Source organism: Phascolarctos cinereus, unplaced genomic scaffold (genome assembly GCF_003287225.1).
Source record: "Phascolarctos cinereus isolate Bilbo 61053 unplaced genomic scaffold, phaCin_HiC Scaffold_9;HRSCAF=440, whole genome shotgun sequence".
NCBI classification, from domain to species: Eukaryota; Metazoa; Chordata; class Mammalia; order Diprotodontia; family Phascolarctidae; genus Phascolarctos; species Phascolarctos cinereus.
In genome coordinates, this window is record NW_027556402.1 from 255,243,913 (window position 1) to 255,264,049 (window position 20,137).

A 20,137-nucleotide genomic window follows, 5' to 3' on the forward strand; every position below is an offset into this window, starting at 1 on the left:
CAATGGCATTGGCCTCCTGGAGTTCCTCTATCAGGATCCCCCAGCCCTGGCTACCCCTCCCCCAGGCCTGGACCGCTCTCCCTTCTCTGCTCCGACCACCCACCTCTCTGGCTTCCTTTGAGCCTCGGCTAGAGGGCTGCCGCCTCCTACAGGAAGCCTTCCCTGATTGCTGTCCCTCTGTTAATTATTTCCTATTTACCCTGTTATGTGTTGTTGTCGCTCAGCCATTTTCCAGTCCTGTCTGACTCTCCGTGACCCCGTTTTGGGTTTTCTTGGCAGATACTTGGGGTGGTTTGCCATTTCCTTCTCCCGCTCATTTTACAAATGGGGAAACTGAGTTAACCAGGGTTAAGTGACTTGCCAAGGTCATACAGCTAGTAAGCTGTATCTGAGGCAGATTTGAACTCGGGTCTTCCTGACTCTGGGCCTGGCTCTATCCACTGCACCCCCTGGCTGCCCATCCTGCATATGGCACGTAGCTTCGCCTGTATCTAACATGCATGACTGTGTGTGCATTGTGTCTCCCATTACCCTGGGAGCTCCTTGAGGGCAGGGACTGGCTTTTGCCTTTTGCTGAATCCACAGGGTTTAGCACAGGGCCCGTACATAGTCAGCACTTACGAAATGTTTGCTGACTGACTGATGGTGATGGATGGAAAGTCACTTGACAAAGGTCCAAAGCACCAGCAGAGGAAAGGCACATTGCTGTCATTCATTTGGAGGTGAGCCCTCTAGGCTTGCCTGCTCCCTAGGGTCTGTCTGATCCACCTGTGCAGCCATCCCGGCCTCTCCTGCCCCAGCCCTGACTCCTCTCCTGCTGGGGATATCCCGGCCGGCCTCTGAACCCCAGGTTTGTGCTGCCCCTCCAGCATCAGGCTTTGGGGCAGAGAGCCAGGCTTGTAGGGCCTGGTCTGGGGAGCCCTACTGTGGTCTGGGTCTGGGCCTGGCTTTGGCCTCTACTTCCTTCCTGGGGCAACTGATTCTGCTGTCTGCTGAAGGGCCCTGAGTGTTTCACAGGGGGAGCTAGAAACTAACCTGCGACTACAGGCAGGTGCTGCCTAGCTGCCCGGGCATCACTGTTTCAGGAGCAGTGATTGAACTACAGAGAGCCCAGGGTGCATGGTCCTGGCTGGGGGGCCGTAGGGCTTGGGGCTCCCAACCCGGTTAAGCTGGGGCCCAGGTGCCAGGTGCTGGCCCCATGGCACTGGCTTTTCCCTTTCCTGGGTAAGCTGAAATGCCAGGTACAGGGTCCTGGATGAGGCTCAGGGCTGCTCTGGGCTGGCCATGGGAGGTCAGAGCTGCCCTGGGGCAAGGTGTGCTATCCCAGGAGTCACAGTTAGGCAGGTCGGTTTTGGGTCAGGTCCTGGGCAATGCCCACCTCAGCGGAAGCCAGCTTGGGGGGTATGGGGAGGTGGTGGTGCCTGGACCCCAGTGCCCCAGGTTGGAGAAACACGGGCATGGCTAGGAGTGGGAGCTGTTAGGCCCTGGCTCAGCTAGTGTCCAGGTACATTGGGACCAATGCAGTTCTGAGGTAACCCTAGACCTGCTTACTTGGGGTCCTGGGGGAGTGGGGGCAGGAGCGCCTGGGCCTTAGGTAGGCAGAGGCCTCAGCTCCATGACCCCTAGGGAAGTGGTCTTGGCCACACCCTCCGGGATGGGGGCCAGAGCTGTCCAGTCCTCAGTTTCACCTGCTCAGGTTTAGGGGGGTCTGGCCCGCCTTGGAGGTCTCCAGGTAAATCGTCTCCGACTAGTCCGGCCTCCTTCTAGCTTAGTGGGTGGGGAGTTCGCACAGTCGGGGTTGAGAGGGGTCCAGCTCCAAGGCAGCATGGTGGGTTTGGTGAAGAGCCCAGGGGCTTGGCTTACGGCTCTCCGGTTAAGCAGGACCACGTGGGTACTCGTACGGGACTGGGTCGCAAGGGGGTCCAAGCCCAAGGGGGTCCTGCAGTCAGGGCGGGGGCCCGGGAAGTGGAGCTCGGTTTGTACGGTCGCTCGTGGTTAGGGTTAATGAGATGCGGGCAGCGCCGTGGAGCAGGGCTTTCGGCTGCACGGTCCGCACCGAGCAGGGGGTCGCGTGGGGTGCAGGCTGCGCGGGGCGGACGCAGGGCGCCACGGTCGCCTCAGCGGCCGGCGGGCTGTCACATTCCGGTGGCCTGAGTCAGGCCCCGCGGGGCGGGGCGCGCCGGCCGGGCGGGCAGGGCCGGGGCTGGCGCAAGCAGCGCGGGGCGGGAGGCGGCACCAGGAAGCGCCCGCCCCGGCCCCAGCCGCCATGTAACCGGCGCCGCCCGGAGCCCGCAGCGCCGCCGCCGCCCCCGGAGCCCCCCCCCCGGAGTCCCCCGGAGCCCCCAGCCATGGGCGACGAGGACGAGGACGAGGGCTGCGCCGTGGAGCTGCGGATCACTGACGGTGCGCCCCGGGGAGGGCCCGGCACGCCTGGGAGGGGAGGGTGGGGGGCTCCGGGCCGGGGAGGGGGCGCTCGCCGCTGCCTTGCAGGGTCAGGCCCTCCAGGCCGAGCGCTGCCCGTTCTGTATCCACAGCCAATCTGACCGGGCACGAGGAGAAGGTGAGCGTGGAGAATTTCGAGCTGCTCAAGGTGCTGGGCACGGGAGGTGAGGATGCCCCCCTGGCCCGCCCCCGCGGCCCCCGGCCCGCCGCGACCCACCCCCCACAGCCCTCCCCACCTCTCCACTCCTCTCCTCTCATCTGCACTCCGCAGGCTCCCAGCCCGGAGGAGGTGCTCCTGGCCCGGGAACCTCCCCGGCCAAGCCCCTCCCTCCCCACGCTCCCCTCCAGGGGCGGGCCGGTACCCCCCCTCCTCCTACGCTGGTCTGCACCCCCGTCTGTCCAGCTGCACGGTGGGGGCTATGGCCAGGCCTCCCCCTCCTCGGTTTTGCAGCGTTCTGGCCTAGCCCAGGGAAGGGCCCAAGCAAAGGGATGCCTGTCTTCCCTGGGACCCAGACCTTCCCTGCCTGGCACTGGCCCCCTGGCATGCCGCTTCGCCCGTTCTCCAGCTTGGTCTCCAGGTCCGCACACTCCCCTTATGTGCAAGGCCCCTCTGTGTGCAAACCTATTTCCTCTGATCGGCAGCGTTCTCCCGCAGGATTCTTCCCTGGCTTCGTAGGCTCCCACTCTTTCCTTGGGTTTGTGCTCTTGCCAGGGCCTTGCACACTTCCCTTGTGAGTTTGCACGTGGGCATCATCTTTCTCTGGCTTTGCACATTCGTACCCTGGCTTTGCACAACCCTCTTCTTTGCGCCCCCCCTCCCCTCAGGTTTGCATGCTTCCTAGATTTGCACGTCCCTCGGCTTACATAACGGCCCTCCGGCTTTGCACAGCTCTATGCCCCACACCCCCAGCAAGCAAAGTCTGGCACACTCGGTGCCCTGGGCTTCACGCTTCCTCCCTGGTTTTGCCCGGGGCGCTCCTTGGGGTGGCCTTCTCCAGGCCCTCACAGACCTCACCTTCCCTTTCCTCTCCACCAGCCTACGGGAAGGTATTCCTGGTGCGGAAGGCCGGCGGGCACGACGCGGGAAAGCTTTACGCCATGAAGGTGCTGCGCAAGGCGGCCATCGTGCAGCGGGCCAAGACGCAGGAGCACACTCGCACGGAGCGCTCGGTCCTCGAGCTGGTGCGCCAGGCGCCCTTCCTGGTCACGCTGCACTATGCCTTCCAGACTGACGCCAAGCTGCATCTCATCCTGGGTATGGGCCTTGGGGGCTGGGAGGGCCGGCAGGCCGGCCCTGCCCGGCCGGCTGACCGCTCCCCAACTTGCCCCTCCCAGACTACGTGAGTGGGGGGGAGATGTTCACCCACCTCTACCAGCGGGAACACTTCACCGAGGCCGAAGTGCGGGTCTACGGTGGTGAGATTGTGCTGGCCCTGGAGCACCTGCACAAGGTAGGGAGCGGCTGAGAGGGGCCCCCAGCAGGGCTCGAGTCCCCAGGGCACTGCTCACCGTGTGAGCATGGTGGGAAGGGACGAGAGGGTTGGGATTGGCTGGGCCGGGCTTGGGATGGAGCTTGGGCGAGGTCTCCGTGGAGGTCCCAGTGACCCAGATCTCCCCTCCCACCCAAGCTGGGCATCATTTACCGAGACATGAAGCTGGAGAACGTCTTGCTGGACTCGGAAGGCCATATCGTCCTCACGGATTTTGGCCTCAGCAAGGAATTCCTGTCTGAGGAGGTGAGCGAAGGGTTAAACTCTTTTGCTGGGGCCTCCTCCCAGGACTAGCACCCTCCTTCTTCCAGGAACTCCTTCCTCCCTAGCCCCACCCAGGCCTCCCTGGCCTCCAACCCCACTGGGGCAGCTGTGGAATGACCTGGACGATTAGGGTTGTTCTGGGTCAGGCCCAAAGACTGGGACGGGGCAGGCAGGGCTCAGGGCTAGGTGGGGTTCTAGAGCTTGGCTGGTGTTGGGGGGGGGTGTCTAGGGACAGGGAGAGATGGGTGTCAGGCAGCATGGAAAGAGCCTAGAGTTGGAGTCTGGGGACCTTGCATCCTGACTGCCAGTCACCCCCAGTATGACCTCAGGGAAGCTTCTGGGCCTCAGTTTCCTCATCTGGAAAATGGAGGGGTTTAGTTGGACTAGAGATCTCTCAGGTCGCTCCGAGCTCTGGAATCTAGGACATCTAGGGGATACACCATTGCACGCAGTGTGTCTTCCTGGATAGAATGCAAACTTCCAGACATTGCCTGGCGCGTAGTAGGTGCTTAGTGAAATGCCTGGATCAACTGGCGCCTATGAGAGGGGAAAGGGAATATTTATACTTTGTGTGGCTACTTAGATGCCTCTTGGTTGCTTGAGTCTATGAGAAGGGAAGGGAATACACATTTATGTGGTGCCTACAATGTGCTAATGCTTTACAAATCTTATTTCATTTGAGCCTCTTGACAATCTTGGGAAGTAGGTTCTATTATAATCCCCATTTTACGTTAAGTGACTTGTCCAGGGTCACATGTGTCTGAGGCCGGATTTGAACTCGGGCCTTCCTGCCTCCAGGCTCAGTGCTCTATCCACTGTGTTACCAGCTGCCTCTGCTGGGAGGCAGTGTGCTGTAGTGGACAGAACACTAGATGTTGAACCAAGAAGGCCTGGGTTCAAATGCCCCCTCGGACACTAGATGCATGCCTGTGGGCCAGACTTGGGACTGCGCTTGTAAAATGGCGGGGCTCGGTTGATTGAGTGAGCCCTCGGGTCCCTTCCACTCTAACCGTGTGATTCTGTGACGATGGGCCGCTACCCTGCTAGAAAGAACGCACCTTCTCTTTCTGTGGCACCATTGAGTACATGGCTCCCGAGATCATCCGAGGGAAATCCGGCCACGGCAAGGTCAGTTGGGGTCTGGGCTGGGAGGGGCAGATGTGGGGGGCAGGGCTGGAGGGCAGCTGGCCTGGGCTCTGACCTCACCCCTCTGCCCCTCTGGCTCCCCTAGTCCGTAGACTGGTGGAGTCTGGGCATTCTCCTTTTTGAGCTGCTGACCGGGGCATCCCCCTTCACCCTGGAGGGTGAGAGGAACACGCAGGCTGAAGTCTCCCGGTGAGGCGCTTGGGGCCGACGGGCTGAGGAGGGGCTTAGTGTCCCAGTGAGGCAGGGGATGCCAGGCCGTGGGTGTCCTGAGGAACGGGAAGGGCGGCAGGCTGGTTGGGATCTAGGCTACGAGGCCGGGGGTGGGAGCATAACAGGGGGGCGGAAGGAGGGCTGTCTGTGATTTTCCTCCCACGTTCCCAGGCGGATTCTGAAATGTACTCCTCCCTTTCCCTCTCGGATCGGGCCAGTTGCTCAGGACCTACTGAAGAGGCTCCTGGAGAAAGACCCCAAAAAGCGGCTGGGGTCGGGGCCCCAGGGGGCACAGGAGGTGAAGGATCACCCCTTCTTCCAGGTGAGGTCCACAGCCCGGGTGGCAGGATGAGCCCTCTCAGGGTAGGTCCCTTCCCGCCCCAAAGCTCTCAGTCACCTGGGGGCTCTGCTCGACTCCTGGGGATAGGTGGGCACGGCCCAGGGAGTTGGGCAGGATTCAGAGGCCAGGTGACTCACAGCACCGCAGCGCAGCGGTTCTTAACCTGCAGGTTTGAAAACCAAAGTTTGCTCAGTAGCTTTGTTCTTTTCATCACACACATTTCCCAAGATCCTCCTCCCACCCCCAACTGCTGTAGAAAAGGAGCTAATGCTATCTCTCAAGCCCTTTGCTAACATTAAAGAGGTCATTCTCAATTGGTTTAATTAACAAAATATAATAATAATCAACAAATAATAAGGTATAATAACATGATTAATAAAATGATAATCACACGCTAGTAATTGTTGCTATTAATTATAATGATATAAAAACATGAGGATAGGGACCAGACCTGTGATTTCATTAGGATAAGGAACTTCTGATGAACAGATTTCCTCCCTTCTCTGAAACTGAGAGATTGACAGCACTCAGAGGTTAAGTGATGGGCTCAGGGTCACACGGCCTCATGTGTCAGAGTCAGGACTTGAACCCAAGACTTTCTGGCTTCAAGGCCATCTCTCTATCCACCATACTGTGGGCACCTCTATAAAGATAATAAGTAATTTAAAAAAATAATTTAAATCATTTTATATACATAGGTCCTTTCTGTTATTATGGACTTCCTTGGGGTGACTGCCCAGTAGTGGGATGTCTGCGTCAAAGGTCCAAGCAGTTGAGTACTTTTCTTGAAGTCGAGGCATTGGCCGTCTTGGCCTTTAAGATGGTGCTGCTCTTGTCAGTTTCTCCCAGTACCTACTGGTGGTGAACCCATAGCATGTAATTTCCAAGAACTCCATGCTTCCTAAGGAGAACATGGAGCATGTTACAGATGGATGTGTGGCTGGGTCCAGATGGGAGGAAGAAATGGAAAGCAGGCTGGATGGCCATTGGGCAACTGGACGGTTCTCCAGCATCTCCTGGAAATGGAGGCCCGTGTTCTGAATGGGAACACCCTTACTGCTCTGTGTTCCTGAAGTCTATGGAATGCTGCGCCTCTGGGAAGTGGGGTTATGGAGGGCAATGGAGGTAGCACTGGAGGGACACAGGGCAGGAGTGAGTGGTCTGTGATGCCTGATTCTACACGAATTTTGTATCAGTGGCTTAAAGTTTTAACAAGGTCATCAGAGAGATGAGACACCTGGAGAAAAGAAGATTGCCTGGTCATGTAATGAGAGAGAGAGAGAGAGAGAGAGAGAAAGAGAGAGAGAGAGAGAGAGAGAGAGAGAGAGAGAGAGAGAGAGAGAGAGAGAGAGAGAGAGAGAGAGAGGGAGAGGGAGAGAGAGGGCCAACTGGTGGGTAGCTCCGTGTTGGAGGAAGGTCCCCTGTTTGAGTTTGTAGAAGGTCTTTATCACTGGAGGGAATGTCTATCTCAGTGAGATCCCACAGGATTGGGAACCATGGGTACCTCCAGCAGCAGTCACTGAGGATGTTTTGGCCACTGCCCTCGAGACACCGATGTGTGTTACTCTGAAGTCTGAAATGTCATAAACAGCCTGGGCTTTAGATATTTCCAGCAGTAGGGCCTGGGACTTCTTCACCTCTGACCTTTGGCCCATCTAGAGTGTTGAGTTCAGTTTTGGAAACCACATTTTAGGAAGGACGTAGGCAAAGGGATGTGAGGCTGGAGCATGGCGCCTGGGATGGAGGTGTATCTCCCAGGATCACCTTGTTTAGAAGGGATTGCCCTTTTCTGCTTGGCCCCAGAGGCCAGAACGTGGAACATGGGGTGGAGGTTTGCAAAGAGGCAGATTTGAACTGACTTCCAAGGAGTCAGAGCTGACTCAAGGGGAATGGGCTACCTCTGAAGGAAGGGGCTTCTGCCTGTTGGAGGCCCCTTAGGAGAGGCTGGGTGACCACTAGCCTAGTCAGGCTCTAGAGGGGACGTCACTGGCCTGGTCTGGCTCTAGAGGAGGACATCACTGGCCTGGTCTGGCTCTAGAGGGGACATCACTGGCCTGGTCTGGCTCTAGAGGGGACATCACTGGCCTGGTCTGGCTCTAGAGGGGACATTTTGTTCTCTGCAGTGCCCTTCACCTTGAAGGGGGCTGTAATTCAGTGACCTTTGGTCTTTCGATCTCCCTTCCCCAGGGTCTGGATTGGGCTGCTCTGGCTGCCAGGAAAGTCCCAGCCCCCTTCCGGCCCCAGATCCGTTCAGAGCTGGATGTGGGTAACTTTGCAGAAGAATTTACCCGGCTGGAGCCTGTCTATTCTCCCCCTGGCAGCCCACCCCCTGGAGACCCCCGCATCTTCCAGGTCAGTCTTCTTGGGGAGGGACTCTCTGGGCTGATGGCCGATAGCTTCGGCCTCTCCTCCCTGCCTTCACCACTACCTCTCTCCCTGCAGGGTTACTCCTTCGTGGCCCCTTCTATTCTTTTTGACCGGAACAATGCCGTGATGACCGATGTCCTGGAGCTGCCGGGGGATGGGGACCGGCCTGGCCGGGCGGCTGTGGCCAGGAGCGCCATGATGCAGGTGGGGAATGCTCCTGGGTGGTGGGGCTGGCATCTCCTTGGGGGGGAGGCTGTGAGGGAGGGACAGCCCAGGGAGATCAGAGGCAAGGCCCACGTGGTGCCTGGTGGTGATGCATAGGGAGACGGGCAGGAGCTGGCCCCGGGTGAATTTCAATGCCTCTTGACAGTCAAGATCCACCATACTTGAATTAACATGCATATTGGTATGTATGGTATACTGGTGCATGTACATACGGAGGCAGCTCTTTGGGTGTTTCATGGGCTGTGGTTTAAATTAAATTGAGCAAACACATATTAAACTCTTATTATGTGTTGGGGTGCATGGTGCTGGGCACTGGGGGTACAAGAACAGAAAGAATCAGGTCCTGCTCTCAAGGGGTTTTACATTCGGGGGACATAGTCCATTCTCAGGTAATTGTAGCATCCTTTTAGAATCATTTCTGGGGCAAGGTGGGGGAATCGTGCTAACAACTGGGAGATTGGGAGAAGCCTTCTACAGGAGCGGGCCCTTGAGCTGAGTGTCAGGAAGTGGAGGTGAGGACAGAGCACCTTCCAGGCAGGGTGTCCAGTGTGTGTATGGAGGCTGGAGAAGGGACACTCTGCTGAGGAATGGAAGGGAGCCTGGCGTGGTTGGAACAGAGTGTGTGAAGGGGGATCATGAGGCAGGGTCCTGGAGAGCGTCACCTGCAGCCAGAGATTATGGAGGGCCTTAATGCCAAACATAGGTGTTTACATTTTTATCCTGGTGGCAGTAGGGAGTCGTGGGGGATTGTTGAGATGGGGAGTGTCATTTTAGGAAGATCATGTTGGCTGTGTGGAGGATGGGTGGGAGAGGGAGAGACCAAGTGTTAATGCTGCTATATGGGTCCAGGGGGAGAGGTGAGCAGGATGGAGGGAGAAAAGGGACTGGAAGTGAGAGACATTTTGGACACAATTCATACCATGTGGTGTCAGATTCCAGATGTGGAGTGAGGGGGGAAGAGGAGCCAGGGATGACGGAGTTTGGGAGCCTTGGTGATGGGAAGGATGGGGGGCCAGGACAGAAGTGGCAGGGGTGGGGGGACTCCATCAGGCAGGCCAGGATCCCTGGGGGGGCTCATGCCAGCCCTGGTGCCGCAGTGAGACTAAGTTTGAATCACCCAGGGATTGTGTGAGTGACGGTGCCCAGGCTCTGATGCCAGATCAGGTGACCTGGTGTTCCCACCTGCTGCCTTCCTTTCTCCCTCCCTCCATCCCCTCTGTCTCTGTCTCTCTCCTCTTGTCTCTTCCTGTCTCTCTCCCTCACTCCCTCCCCTCCCTCCTTCTCTCCTTTTTCTCTCTCTCTGTGTCTCTCTCTTTTTTCTGTCTCTGTCTCTCTCTCCCTCTGTCTCTCTCTCATTCTTCCTCTCTCCCTCTCTCTCTTCTCTCTCTGTCTCTCTTCTCTCTCTCTGTCTCTCTGTCTCTCTCTCTCAGAGTTAGGGCTGAGAGAGGAAACCTGGGGTCTAGGCTTGGGTCTGTCACTCCTTTGCCCTGTGACCTTGTACAAGTCACTTCCTGTCTGTGGGCCTCCATGGTCTCTTCTGTAACGTGAGGGGGCTGGATAGATGAGCTCTGGGGGCCCGTCCAGCTCTGATGTCCTGTGACTCTTGAAGCCCAATGAGGCTGGGACAGAGCCGGGGAAAGATGTGGACAGAAGGGGACCTTGACCTTGGGAAGCTGGCTGCCCCAGGAGGTTCTGAGCCTCAAGCTTGCAGGGCCTGAGCTCTGAACTGGCTGCCTTCTTCCTCCTGCCAGGACTCGTCCTTCTTCCAGCTCTATGAGCTAGACCTCCGGGAGCCTGCCTTGGGCCAGGGGAGCTTCTCAGTGTGTCGCCGCTGCCGCCAGCGTCAGAGTGGACAGGAGTTCGCTGTCAAGATCCTCAGCCGCAGGTATATGGGGGTGATGGTGGCCTGGAAGGGCCCTTAGGACAGTTGTATGAAGTCTTCGTAGTAGGGTAGGGTGGCTTGGCAGAGTGGTAACTAGGGTGGGGTGATGGAGCTTTGTCCTAGGGCACTAGATTTAGCCTTCAGCAGTATAGAAATAAGAGAGCTTAGCACCTTAGTCCCTCCAGTTTTATTTTAGGACCTATGATTTTACTGATGTAGAGAGCTCCCAGTGAGTAAGTCCCCTTACTAATGTAGATTGCCATCTTTGCAAGTCCTCAGAAAGTTGCCTAGGGTGCCTTGCCTAGGTCTTCCTGATGCACAGGTCAGCTCTTAATTCACGTCTCCACATTGCTTCTCAGTTAATTAGAATGATTAGTTAAGATAAAATGAAACTAACACCAAGTAATTAAAATGGCCTCATCTCTCTCCTGTCCCCTCCCCCTCCATTCCTTCCCCACCCTTTAGGCTGGAGGTGAACACTCAGAGGGAGATAGCAGCCCTGAGGCTTTGCCAGTCACACCCTAACGTGGTGAAACTCCATGAAGTTCATCACGACCAGGTGAGACCCCGCCACGACATACCCACAGAGTGAGACGAGGCGGGGTCTGGGCAAAGTGGCCAGCTGGATTCCCCAGCCCTTGGACAGTTCCTTTCCCACTTCCCCTTTTGGCTGGAGTTGATCCAGCTGAGGGCAGGTGGGATGGTGAGACTAGGAACTGGCCCATACCAGGATGGGGGAGATCAGAGGAACTGGGTCGTGTTGGCCCTGGAGAAGAGAAATGACAAGGGCGTGGGTTGCAGCTCACCCCCATCCGTGGGCAGTGTCAAAAAAAGGAAGATGACCGTTGGGAGGAGGGGCCGCTGGTGCTGCACTAGGGGGGCTATGGATTGGTCTAGGGAGCCGCCACGTGAAAGAAGGGGAAGAAGGCTTGGCCCTGGAGAGCAGAACTCAGTAATGGGCCTCTAGCAACCAGCCTAATGCTGCCTCCCCCCAGTCGGGGCCATCTAAGGCTTCCCAGCAGCCACTCACTGGCCCTCCTTGGGGCAGGGAGCCAAGCTTTCAGGCAGACGCTGGGGGAGTCCCAGGGCTTAGCCCCTGGGGCGATGGGGAGAGTGGGCAGCTTCAGAAAGCCCAGGGAGCTCTCAGAGGCTCCCGTCCTCAAGGCACCCCCTTCCCTCCATCTCTGGGCCCAGTTGGGAGCCTCAGGCAGGGGCTGGTACTCAGAGCAGCTGATGGGGCTGGGAGAAGTGGGCACGGATTGGGCTGCTGAGAGCTGATCCGATGGCCTCCTCTCCCCTTCCCTCCCAGTACCACACGTACTTGGTGCTGGAGCTCCTGCGGGGTGGGGAGCTGCTGGAGCATATCCGCAAAAAGCAGCATTTCAGTGAGTCTGAGGCCAGCCAGATTCTACGCAGCCTCGTGTCCGCCGTCAGCTACATGCATGAAGAGGCTGGGGTGGTGCACCGGGACCTCAAGCCAGAGGTGAGGCCCCTTCCCTCTGCTGGGTTTCCAGCCAGGCTGAGCTACCCCTGGGGCATCCTTGAAGGGGAAGAAGATTCTGAGAGCATACTGGACGTATGGGGGAGCAAAGAACCCTGCCCCATCTTGGACTCCCTTGAACTGCACACCTTACCTTGCCCTCCTTCGTAGACATTGAGATGTCAAAAAAAGGAGAGCCATGAGAACATGGAATGTCAGAGCTGGGAGGGTGCCTAGGGCATGGAATGTCAGAGCTGGAAGGGTGCCTAGAACATGGAATGTCGGAGCTGGGAGGCCCCCTAGAATATGGAATGTCAGCGCTGGGAGGGCCTCTAGAACATGGAATGTCAGAGCTGGGAGGGCCCTTGGAACGAGGGTCAGAAGGACCCTCGTGATCACTGGCAGCCTGCACTGACCCCTTCTCCTTGCCCTGACCCACCAGAACATCCTGTATGCTAACGAAGCCCCTGGAGCCCCGGTGAAGATTATCGATTTCGGCTTTGCCCGGCTGCGGCCTCAGAGCCCTGCAGGGCCCATGCAGACCCCCTGCTTCACCCTACAGTACGCTGCCCCTGAGCTGCTTGCCCACCAGGGCTATGATGAGTCCTGTGACCTCTGGAGCCTTGGGGTCATCTTGGTACGGGGGCACTGCCAAGGGGCGAAGGGTGAGGGGCACTTGCAACACTAGAGTTGGACTGGGGGGCATCAGAGGCAGTTAGGTGGCCCAGCAGATAGAGCTCTGGGTCTGGAGTCAAGAAGACCTGAGTTCAAATCCAGCCTTGGACACTTACTAACTGGGTGACCCTGGGCAAATCACTTAACCTGAACTGTAAAATGTCAGAATCTAGTGAACTGATATTTGTAAAGTCGGTGCTCTATAAACGCGCTCTATCATCAGATTCCTGGGATGCAGGGTTTGGTTTCAGGCAGGCCAGGTCTTGGCCTCAGAGGAGGGGAGGGCTATCTGACCTATTTTTACCCTATCTCTCCCCCAGTACATGATGCTGTCGGGGCAGGTCCCCTTCCAGGGGGGCCCTGGCCGGGGTGGACAGAGCCAGGCAGCTGAGATCATGCGGAAGATCCGGGAGGGCCGGTTTTCCCTGGATGGGGAGGCCTGGCAGGGTGTCTCAGAGGAGGCCAAGGAGTTGGTCCGAGGTTCGGGGACAGGGCAGGGCATGCTGGGTGGGGCTGGCAGGGGCAAGGGCGGTGGGCTGGGTCTGTGCTGAGGCAGCCTTTGGGGGCTCCGGAAAGGTGGGGGAGACTGTGGGTTCCTCTGGGGCAGAGACAAGGCTTCCCCCCCAGGCCCTTGCCCCACCTCACCCCTGCCCCAACTCCCTTTTTTCCCAACAGTGACCCTCATCCCCTCTCCCTAGGACTCCTGACAGTGGACCCTGCCAAGCGGCTGAAGCTGGCTGATCTCCGGGACAGCACCTGGCTGCAGGATGGCAGTGCCCGCTCCTCCCCTCCCCTCAGGACCCCAGATGTGTTAGAGTCTGCTGGGCCTGCCGTGCGCTCCGGGGTCAATGCCACTTTTATGGTGAGGGAGCTTCCGGAAAAAGGGGTGGAGTTCAAGGGTAGAGGGCAAGGCTAGTGAGGTGGTGAGTGTGTGTGTGTGTGTGTGTGTGTGTGTGTGTGTGTGTGTGTCTGGGGTCTGGGGGGTGTTATACAGCATCTGAGAATCTCAGAGTGGGAAGGGAGCTCCGAGGTCACCTAGACCAGCCCATACATCCCTGGAAAGTGCTTGTCTGACTTCTGGTCTTCTCCTTAGAGACCTCTAGTAATGGGCATCTCACTACCTCCCAAGGCAGCTGACTGTCTTTTGGTCTCTGCGCCTTCCCCTTCTCTCTCCCTTGCCCCCAGTTCTTTGCTCTTCTACGGGACACCCCAAAAAGGTTTGGAGGCATCTCTCTTGTGTCTCCTCCCAGACAAACTTGACCACTTTCTCCCACTGATCCATATATGGCATGGTCTTCGGGCCCTTCACAGTGCTGGTTGCTCTTCTCTGGGCATGTCCTCGTCCTCTTCTGTGAGTGTGGCCAACGAGCGCCATGCCCCAGATATGGCCCAAACAGGGTGGAAAGGTCAGTGGTATTCCCCTCTGGTCCTGGACACTCCTCCTTTCTTAAAGCATTTGTTAACATTGTTGCTTCCTCTGATAACGGGCTGATTCATTGAACTCAGAGTCCACTAAAAAGCTTGGGTGTTTTCCACATGAACTCTGACTTACCCACATCTCTCTCCCTTTACTTGCGAAGTTGCTTTTTGGACCCCAAGCATAAGATTTTCCATTTCAGTGTGTTATATTTTATCTAATTTGATTTGGCCCAGGGTTCCGGCCTATCGAGATACCTTTGGGCTGTGACTCATCTTTCGTCTAGTTTGTTATCTGTGCCTGCCAGGATTGTGTTCTCTGCTAAAGTGATAAATGTGTCATTGGTCGTGTCACTGAAAGGTTAAATCGCATGGTCCAAGGACAGTTTCCTGGGATGTTCCACCGGAAACCTCCTTCCAAGTTGGCATCGCCCATTTCTCACCCTTAGAGTTCAGTTAGGTGCCAGTTCTGAACACACTTATCTATAGCCCCTATCTTTGCATTTTGTCCACGAGGATTGTGTGAGGTACTTGGTTAAATGTTCTGCTAAAATCTGGGTGAGCTATATTTACTGGGAGCGGTCTAGACTGTCCTATTATTGATGAAGCAGATTGGCTCTTTGGGATCACTACTTCCCTTTCTAAATGCTCACACACCATCCTTCTAGTAATATGTTATGAAATTTTCATAGGAATGAAACTAACAGTTTGTAGACTCTATTTTTTGAAAATGAGGCTATTTGCCCCTGTCCTGGTCCCATGGGTATCTCTCCCACTTTGCACCCCCTTTCAAAGAGCAATGTGGTTCACCTGGACCTAGAGACTGGAGCACCGTCTCTGGCAGCTCAGGGCTCCCTTCCTACGGCCTTGGGTCTGACTTACTGGTTACTTAATGTGCACTGGATCTCAGTGAACCCAGTTAACCATTTGTTTGAGAAAAGCAGAAGAAAATAAGCTTCTTACTCCAGGTTCTGCATCACCCCAGCATCCCTGAGCAGTGCTTTCTGTCTTTCCTTGTGATCTTCCTCTTGTTTGGGAATTGGGCAGGGATGGCTTCATTTTTGTATCTTTGCCTAGCACACAGTAGGAGCTGCATTTTGATTGGTTGATCCTTATTTTTTTGCCCCGCCTCCATCCCTATCTGTCTTTAAAAAACAAAACGAAAAACAAAAACTAAATTGATAATTGTTCCTGGGAATCTACATTGGTTTCTTGGGACACGTAGATAGACTCAAATGTGAAGTATTCCCCCTGTTTTTAGCACATAGTACATGCTTACTAAATGCTTGTCTGTCTTTCTCTCTCATCAGCATTGTACCTGTTTGGGTTTTCAGGGTTCCATTGTTGAGAGCCTTCTGTCCCTCCTGGCTTGGGATTCTGCCTTCTTTCTCTGAACCGTTAACAAGCTGCCCTCCCCCCATACGCGGCTGAGCTCTTCAGCTCTGCCCAGGTTTCTCTTCCTTCTCTGTTACAGACTCTCAGATGGAGGGGTCCTTGGCCCCTCAGGTTCCCATCATTTCTTCTTCAGCTTCCAGTTCCTCCTTGCTGGTGAGACTCAGGTCCAGGGTCACACTTCCTCTTCTTGCTTCCTGTCCCTTTTGAAGAAGGAGACTGTCATTAAGGCAAGTTAGGAAATGATCTGCCTCGCTGCCTTTGACTGGGGAGCACCCAGCCTCTGTCAAGAGGGTTGAAGTCCCCATCATTGTAATATCACGCCTCTGGGTCAGGCTTGTGCTCTGTTTCCTCCTTCTGGACCAGTGGTCTAATCCGTGACAATATTACCTCTCTTTCTCCTTCTGTTGATCTTCACCTGATTCTCCTCTATGCTTTGGCCCATAGTTTCCTGGGTTGGATAAGATGTCTGTCGTGTCACCAATATCTTCTCTTCCATCCATTGCAGGCAGGCATCCCTGACTGAGGCTCGGTCAAATCTGCCTCTTTGCCTTGGGGGGTGTGGTTCACCCTGTTAATGCCTTGTGTTGTACATTTGTGTGCAGGCATCTGAAGCTATGCGTTTTGTTGCTGACTCTTGAGTATTGTTACTGTGAATTAATAGTCTTTTCTCCTTCTGTCCTTCCTGTTTTGTGTTTGCCGTTTTCCTTTGTATTGGGGTTGGCTCGTACAGGTGTGCGAGCAATGCTTTGCTCCCTTCTGTTTCCAGTTTAAAGTCTTCTTGGTCAGCTTTTTAAGATTCCAGGGAAGTACTACTGCCTGCCCTCGTTACGGATACTCTGTCCCTGGCCAAGAGCTTGTCATCCTTCTACTTTAAACCGGGATCTAGGAATCTCAGTTCTGTGCAGATTCCCTCTTTTTAACCGGCTGCTCACTGCCTGAATCTTTCTCTGGAAGCCCCTGGTTCCAGTTTGCAGTCATGAACAAGGTCTGGGTCTCTAAGGGCTAAATTTTCTTGCCTCAAATTTCAGAAAATTTACCAGAGTCAGTTGATTATGCCGAAGTTTCTTTTAAGAGTATAATTTGACCTCGCATAGATCGGCAGGAGTGTTTTTCTTCACACATTCAGTGCTAACATTTATATAAAATTTATACAGCATTTTAAGGTTCACATAGCAATTTATATATATTATCTCATTCAATCCATTCACATTTCTTCCATTCTGTCAAGGAATACCTCATTGTCAACAAGGTATCACCACAGTGGATAGAGTACTGGCCTTGGAGTCGGAAGACCTGAGTTCAAATACGGCCTCAGAAATTCACTAGCTGTGTGACTCTGGGCAAGTCACTGTGCCGCTGTTTGCCTCAGTTTACTTGTCTATAAAATGGGCATAATAGTAGTACCTACCTCCCAGGGTTATTGTGAGGATCAAGTAGTGAGCACTATATAAACGTTAGCTGTTGTTGTTATTATTGTTATAAAATAGGCGTTATGTTAGAGCCAACTTGTACCCAATGGCAGCTTATGAGAACCAGTTGTTAAACGTTCATTGTGAGCCATCATACTTTGGAAATCGGCAAATGTTACACATCAGGGCTTGATTCATTGTTTTGCTGGTTGCATAGATTTAAAAAATGAAGGAGAAAATGTTGATAATACAAATTAAGCTTAAAAGGGCATCATGATGGGTTTGTTTTGGAGAGCTGGTTGTTAGACATTTACCAACGCCCCGCTCCTTTCCACCAGTCCTTCCATTCCCTGCTCTGGGAGTAAAACTGTAATTTGGTGTTGGTGTAAACACAGATGTAGCGGCATTTCTGCAGGGAGGCCTTCCGTCCTTCATCGTTCTTGCTGGTGGCCTCCAGCTCCATCCGTCCCAGAGTTTGCATATCCCGACCAGGGATGTGAATAGGACTTCCCAGGCCATCTGCTGCATGACTGTCTAAGGAAGTCGAATCTCCCATTGCTTTTCCCCTCTTCCTTAAGATCTCGGGAGCTCAGAGCTAGAAGAGAGCTCAGAGATCTTCTCTCCTTCTCTGTGTCCATGGGAAAGCTGGGGCTTAGGGAGATGCAGGAAGTGGCCAGCTAAGGCCCCGCGTGGTGCTATAGTCAGGGCCAGAGCCCAGGTCTGGGGATCCTGTCTGGTTCCCAGGAATGACGTCTCTTTCTCTTTGGAGAATGTTTGTGATGAAGTTAGCCCCGACAGGACAGGAAGTGTGGAGGGCGGCCGCCATGTTGGATGAGAAATCATTTGTTTCAGTTGTGGCCTCGTGTTATTTTTGGCCTGCAGGAGGGGAGGAGGGATGTGAAAGGAGGAAGTGAGGGGAAAAGGGGATGTAAAGGGCTGTCTGGCCTTCAGGCAGTGGGTGGCCAGGAGGCAGGGGGCTGGGTTGAGGGTACAGCCTGGACTAGGACCCCTAACTCATCTCTTGTCTCCCACCCTTCTCTACTAGGCCTTCAACCGAGGCAAGAGGGAGGGCTTCTTTCTGAAGAGCGTGGAGAACGCCCCCCTGGCCAAACGTAGGAAGATGAAGCTAGGCAGCTCCGAGCCAGCCCGTAAGGGCGCCCCTGCCCCTCCCCCGGCCCCTGCTCCCTCCACCCAGGGACGGGGAGCCCCGCCTGCCAAGGGGGCTCCTCGCCGAGCCAAAGGCCCTCTATCTCCCTCCTAGTGGGGCTGGACAGGGGCTGGGTGAGGAAGGCCGCCTGAGCCGGGGGGCCATTGTGACCCTGGGCTTGGACAGGTGATCAGCCCTATGGGGAGGGAGACTGTGAGCCTGGCGGAGGAAGTGGGAGGATTGCGTGACTCTGGATTGGGACTGGGGGAGCCGCGTGGGGTGGGGAACCTCGTCTTTGCCCTGTCCCCCTCCCCCATTTCCTCCAGGCCGCATCCCTGCCCCCTCCCTCCCTCCTTGACATCCTTGCACCCTCCAATCCATTTTGCCCCTGAGGGCCTCCCACCCCCAATCCCTGTTCCTTCCCCCTCTAAGCACCCCCCCTCCCCCCAGAGACTGAGACAGAAGTATTTTTATAAACAGAGAACTTTTTTTATGTCTTTCCAGGTAGAGTTAGTGATGCAGGGATTCTGAGGGGAGCCGAGGGGCAGGGGGACCTGCCGCCCTCCCCACTCTTGCCTCTGTCTCCCTCGCCAGTGTTTTTTGGCATGGTGGCAGCTGCAGAGCCGGGGGGGCCAGGCGAGGCTGCTCACACAGGCCTGGTTAGTGGGCACGCGTGGCGAGCTCTGCCCTTCTCTCCCTCGCTCCTTTCCAGCTTGGCCTGCAGCCAGCCAGGCCTGGGCCTGAGAGAGGGGCAGGGGAGGCCTTTCTGTCTGATGAGCTCAGGCCCGCCTCTCTCCCTCCCTCCCATTTCTTGAAGCACTGAGCTGAGTGGCCATAGTGAGGACTGGGGCTCCCCCTTCCCTGCCTGCTTTGGCGAGCAGGCCCCTTTCTGTTGTCAGAAAGGGGATATCAGCCCCGAGTCCAAAACTGTCACTTTATGGGGCGTCTGTGCAATTCTCTCCACCAAAGACTCAAAGTCTCGTGGAAGCCACTGCACCCCTGGGTAGGGAGAGGGGGTGCTGAGCGTCACTGTGAGTTGACTGTTCACTCCGTATCCCAGACCTCCCAGCTGGGCCTTCTCCCATTGCCCCTTCCCCCACTGGGCTGGGTGGGCCTCCCTTGTGGAATAACTGAGGGACAGTGGGGGAGAGGGCCTGCTCTCTGATGCCCCCTCCTCCTGCTTTTGCGCAGCTGCCCCAGGCCTGGGGGAAGGGGTGCTGGCGAGGGGGGGGAGTGCTGCTGGGCTGGTGGGAGGGAGCTCCCACAATACTTGTCTGGTCACTGCCTCAGCCGGCCCAGGCCGTGCCTTTGACTTCAGAATAAAAATCCCATCCCAGTTTCTGGCTGTGTGTTCTGATTTTGTGGATGGAGGTGGGGTGTGTGTGTGTGTGTGTGTACAGGGGTACAGAGGGATGGCTCTTGTCTGTGGAGGGGGTTCTGGGAGTCACTGCTCTGGGTGGGGAAGAAGGTCCCAGCTCTGGATGTTATCAGATAACTGAAGTGACAGAAGAGAAGTTTTATTTGACCCCTTTGCTGACCTTGGACCTTTTCCCAGCAGAAGGCCCGGGGTTTAGAGGGGGACGCTGGAGCCTCATGGCACTGGGCTTTGAGGCCTCTGCTCCCCTTGGGTGCAGAGTATAATCTGGAGTCCAATGACCCGAGTTATATTTCTGGCCCTGGCACATACAATCAGCAGGTCATTTAATATCTCTGAGCCTCACTTTTCTCAACTGTAAAATGAAGAGGCGTGGGATCTGCCTGTAATGGGAACCAGTCTTGGGATGCCAGACAGTTCTGTTTGCCCTTCCCAGGGAGAGAGCTGCCTGTCTCTTCAAGGATGTCTGCCTTGGGACCAGGCTCTCCCCCAGCCCCAGGCATGTATCCCTAGGAACTCTGGGGGGGGCACTCTTTTGTTGTGCATGGACCCCAAGGGCGATCCCAGGGAAGGAGGAGGCAGGGAAGGCAGAGAGATGCCCAAGCACAGGTGCTCAGGCCCGGGACTTCATTGGCCCAGGTGCGAATCTCTCCTGTTGGGCAAGGACAGGGCCAGGCTGGAGCTGCAAGGGGGGTTCCTGCCTAGGAGGCTGGAGAGATTTTAGGGTGGAGACAACATGGAGGAATACAGAGCACAAAATACACGATACATGCGAGTTAATTAAGTCTTCGTAGGGAGGCACTGTGGGCTGGGGCAGGGAGGTCAGGAAAGGCTTCCCGGGGCAGGGGCTGATTCGGCGGAGCCTTGGGAGAAA

General features: G+C 55.8%; 1 protein-coding gene across 3 annotated transcripts; it reads left to right on the forward strand.

The window, feature by feature from the left end:
- Positions 1–2,296: 2,296 nt before the first annotated feature.
- On the forward strand, positions 2,297–19,227 carry RPS6KA4 (ribosomal protein S6 kinase A4). Of its 3 annotated transcripts, XR_013484104.1 has the most exons (18): positions 2,297–2,403; positions 2,535–2,606; positions 3,479–3,697; positions 3,778–3,893; positions 4,071–4,178; positions 5,244–5,324; positions 5,428–5,531; positions 5,724–5,874; positions 8,080–8,244; positions 8,335–8,463; positions 10,236–10,369; positions 10,832–10,925; positions 11,676–11,849; positions 12,289–12,483; positions 12,842–13,001; positions 13,220–13,383; positions 15,412–15,559; positions 17,787–17,873. XR_013484104.1 is itself a non-coding variant. In XM_020968226.2 (17 exons), exons 1-17 carry the CDS (start codon positions 2,349–2,351, stop codon positions 18,000–18,002), a joined length of 2,337 nt encoding a protein of 778 aa, XP_020823885.1. In that variant the 5' UTR covers positions 2,297–2,348; the 3' UTR covers positions 18,003–19,227. The 3 variants fall into 3 exon arrangements, 2 of the variants coding, with proteins under 2 accessions (XP_020823885.1, XP_078004746.1); XM_020968226.2 differs by lacking the exon at positions 15,412–15,559 and having other exon boundaries at positions 17,787–19,227; XM_078148620.1 differs by lacking the exons at positions 15,412–15,559; positions 17,787–17,873 and adding an exon at positions 13,772–15,405.
- Positions 19,228–20,137: the final 910 nt, after the last annotated feature.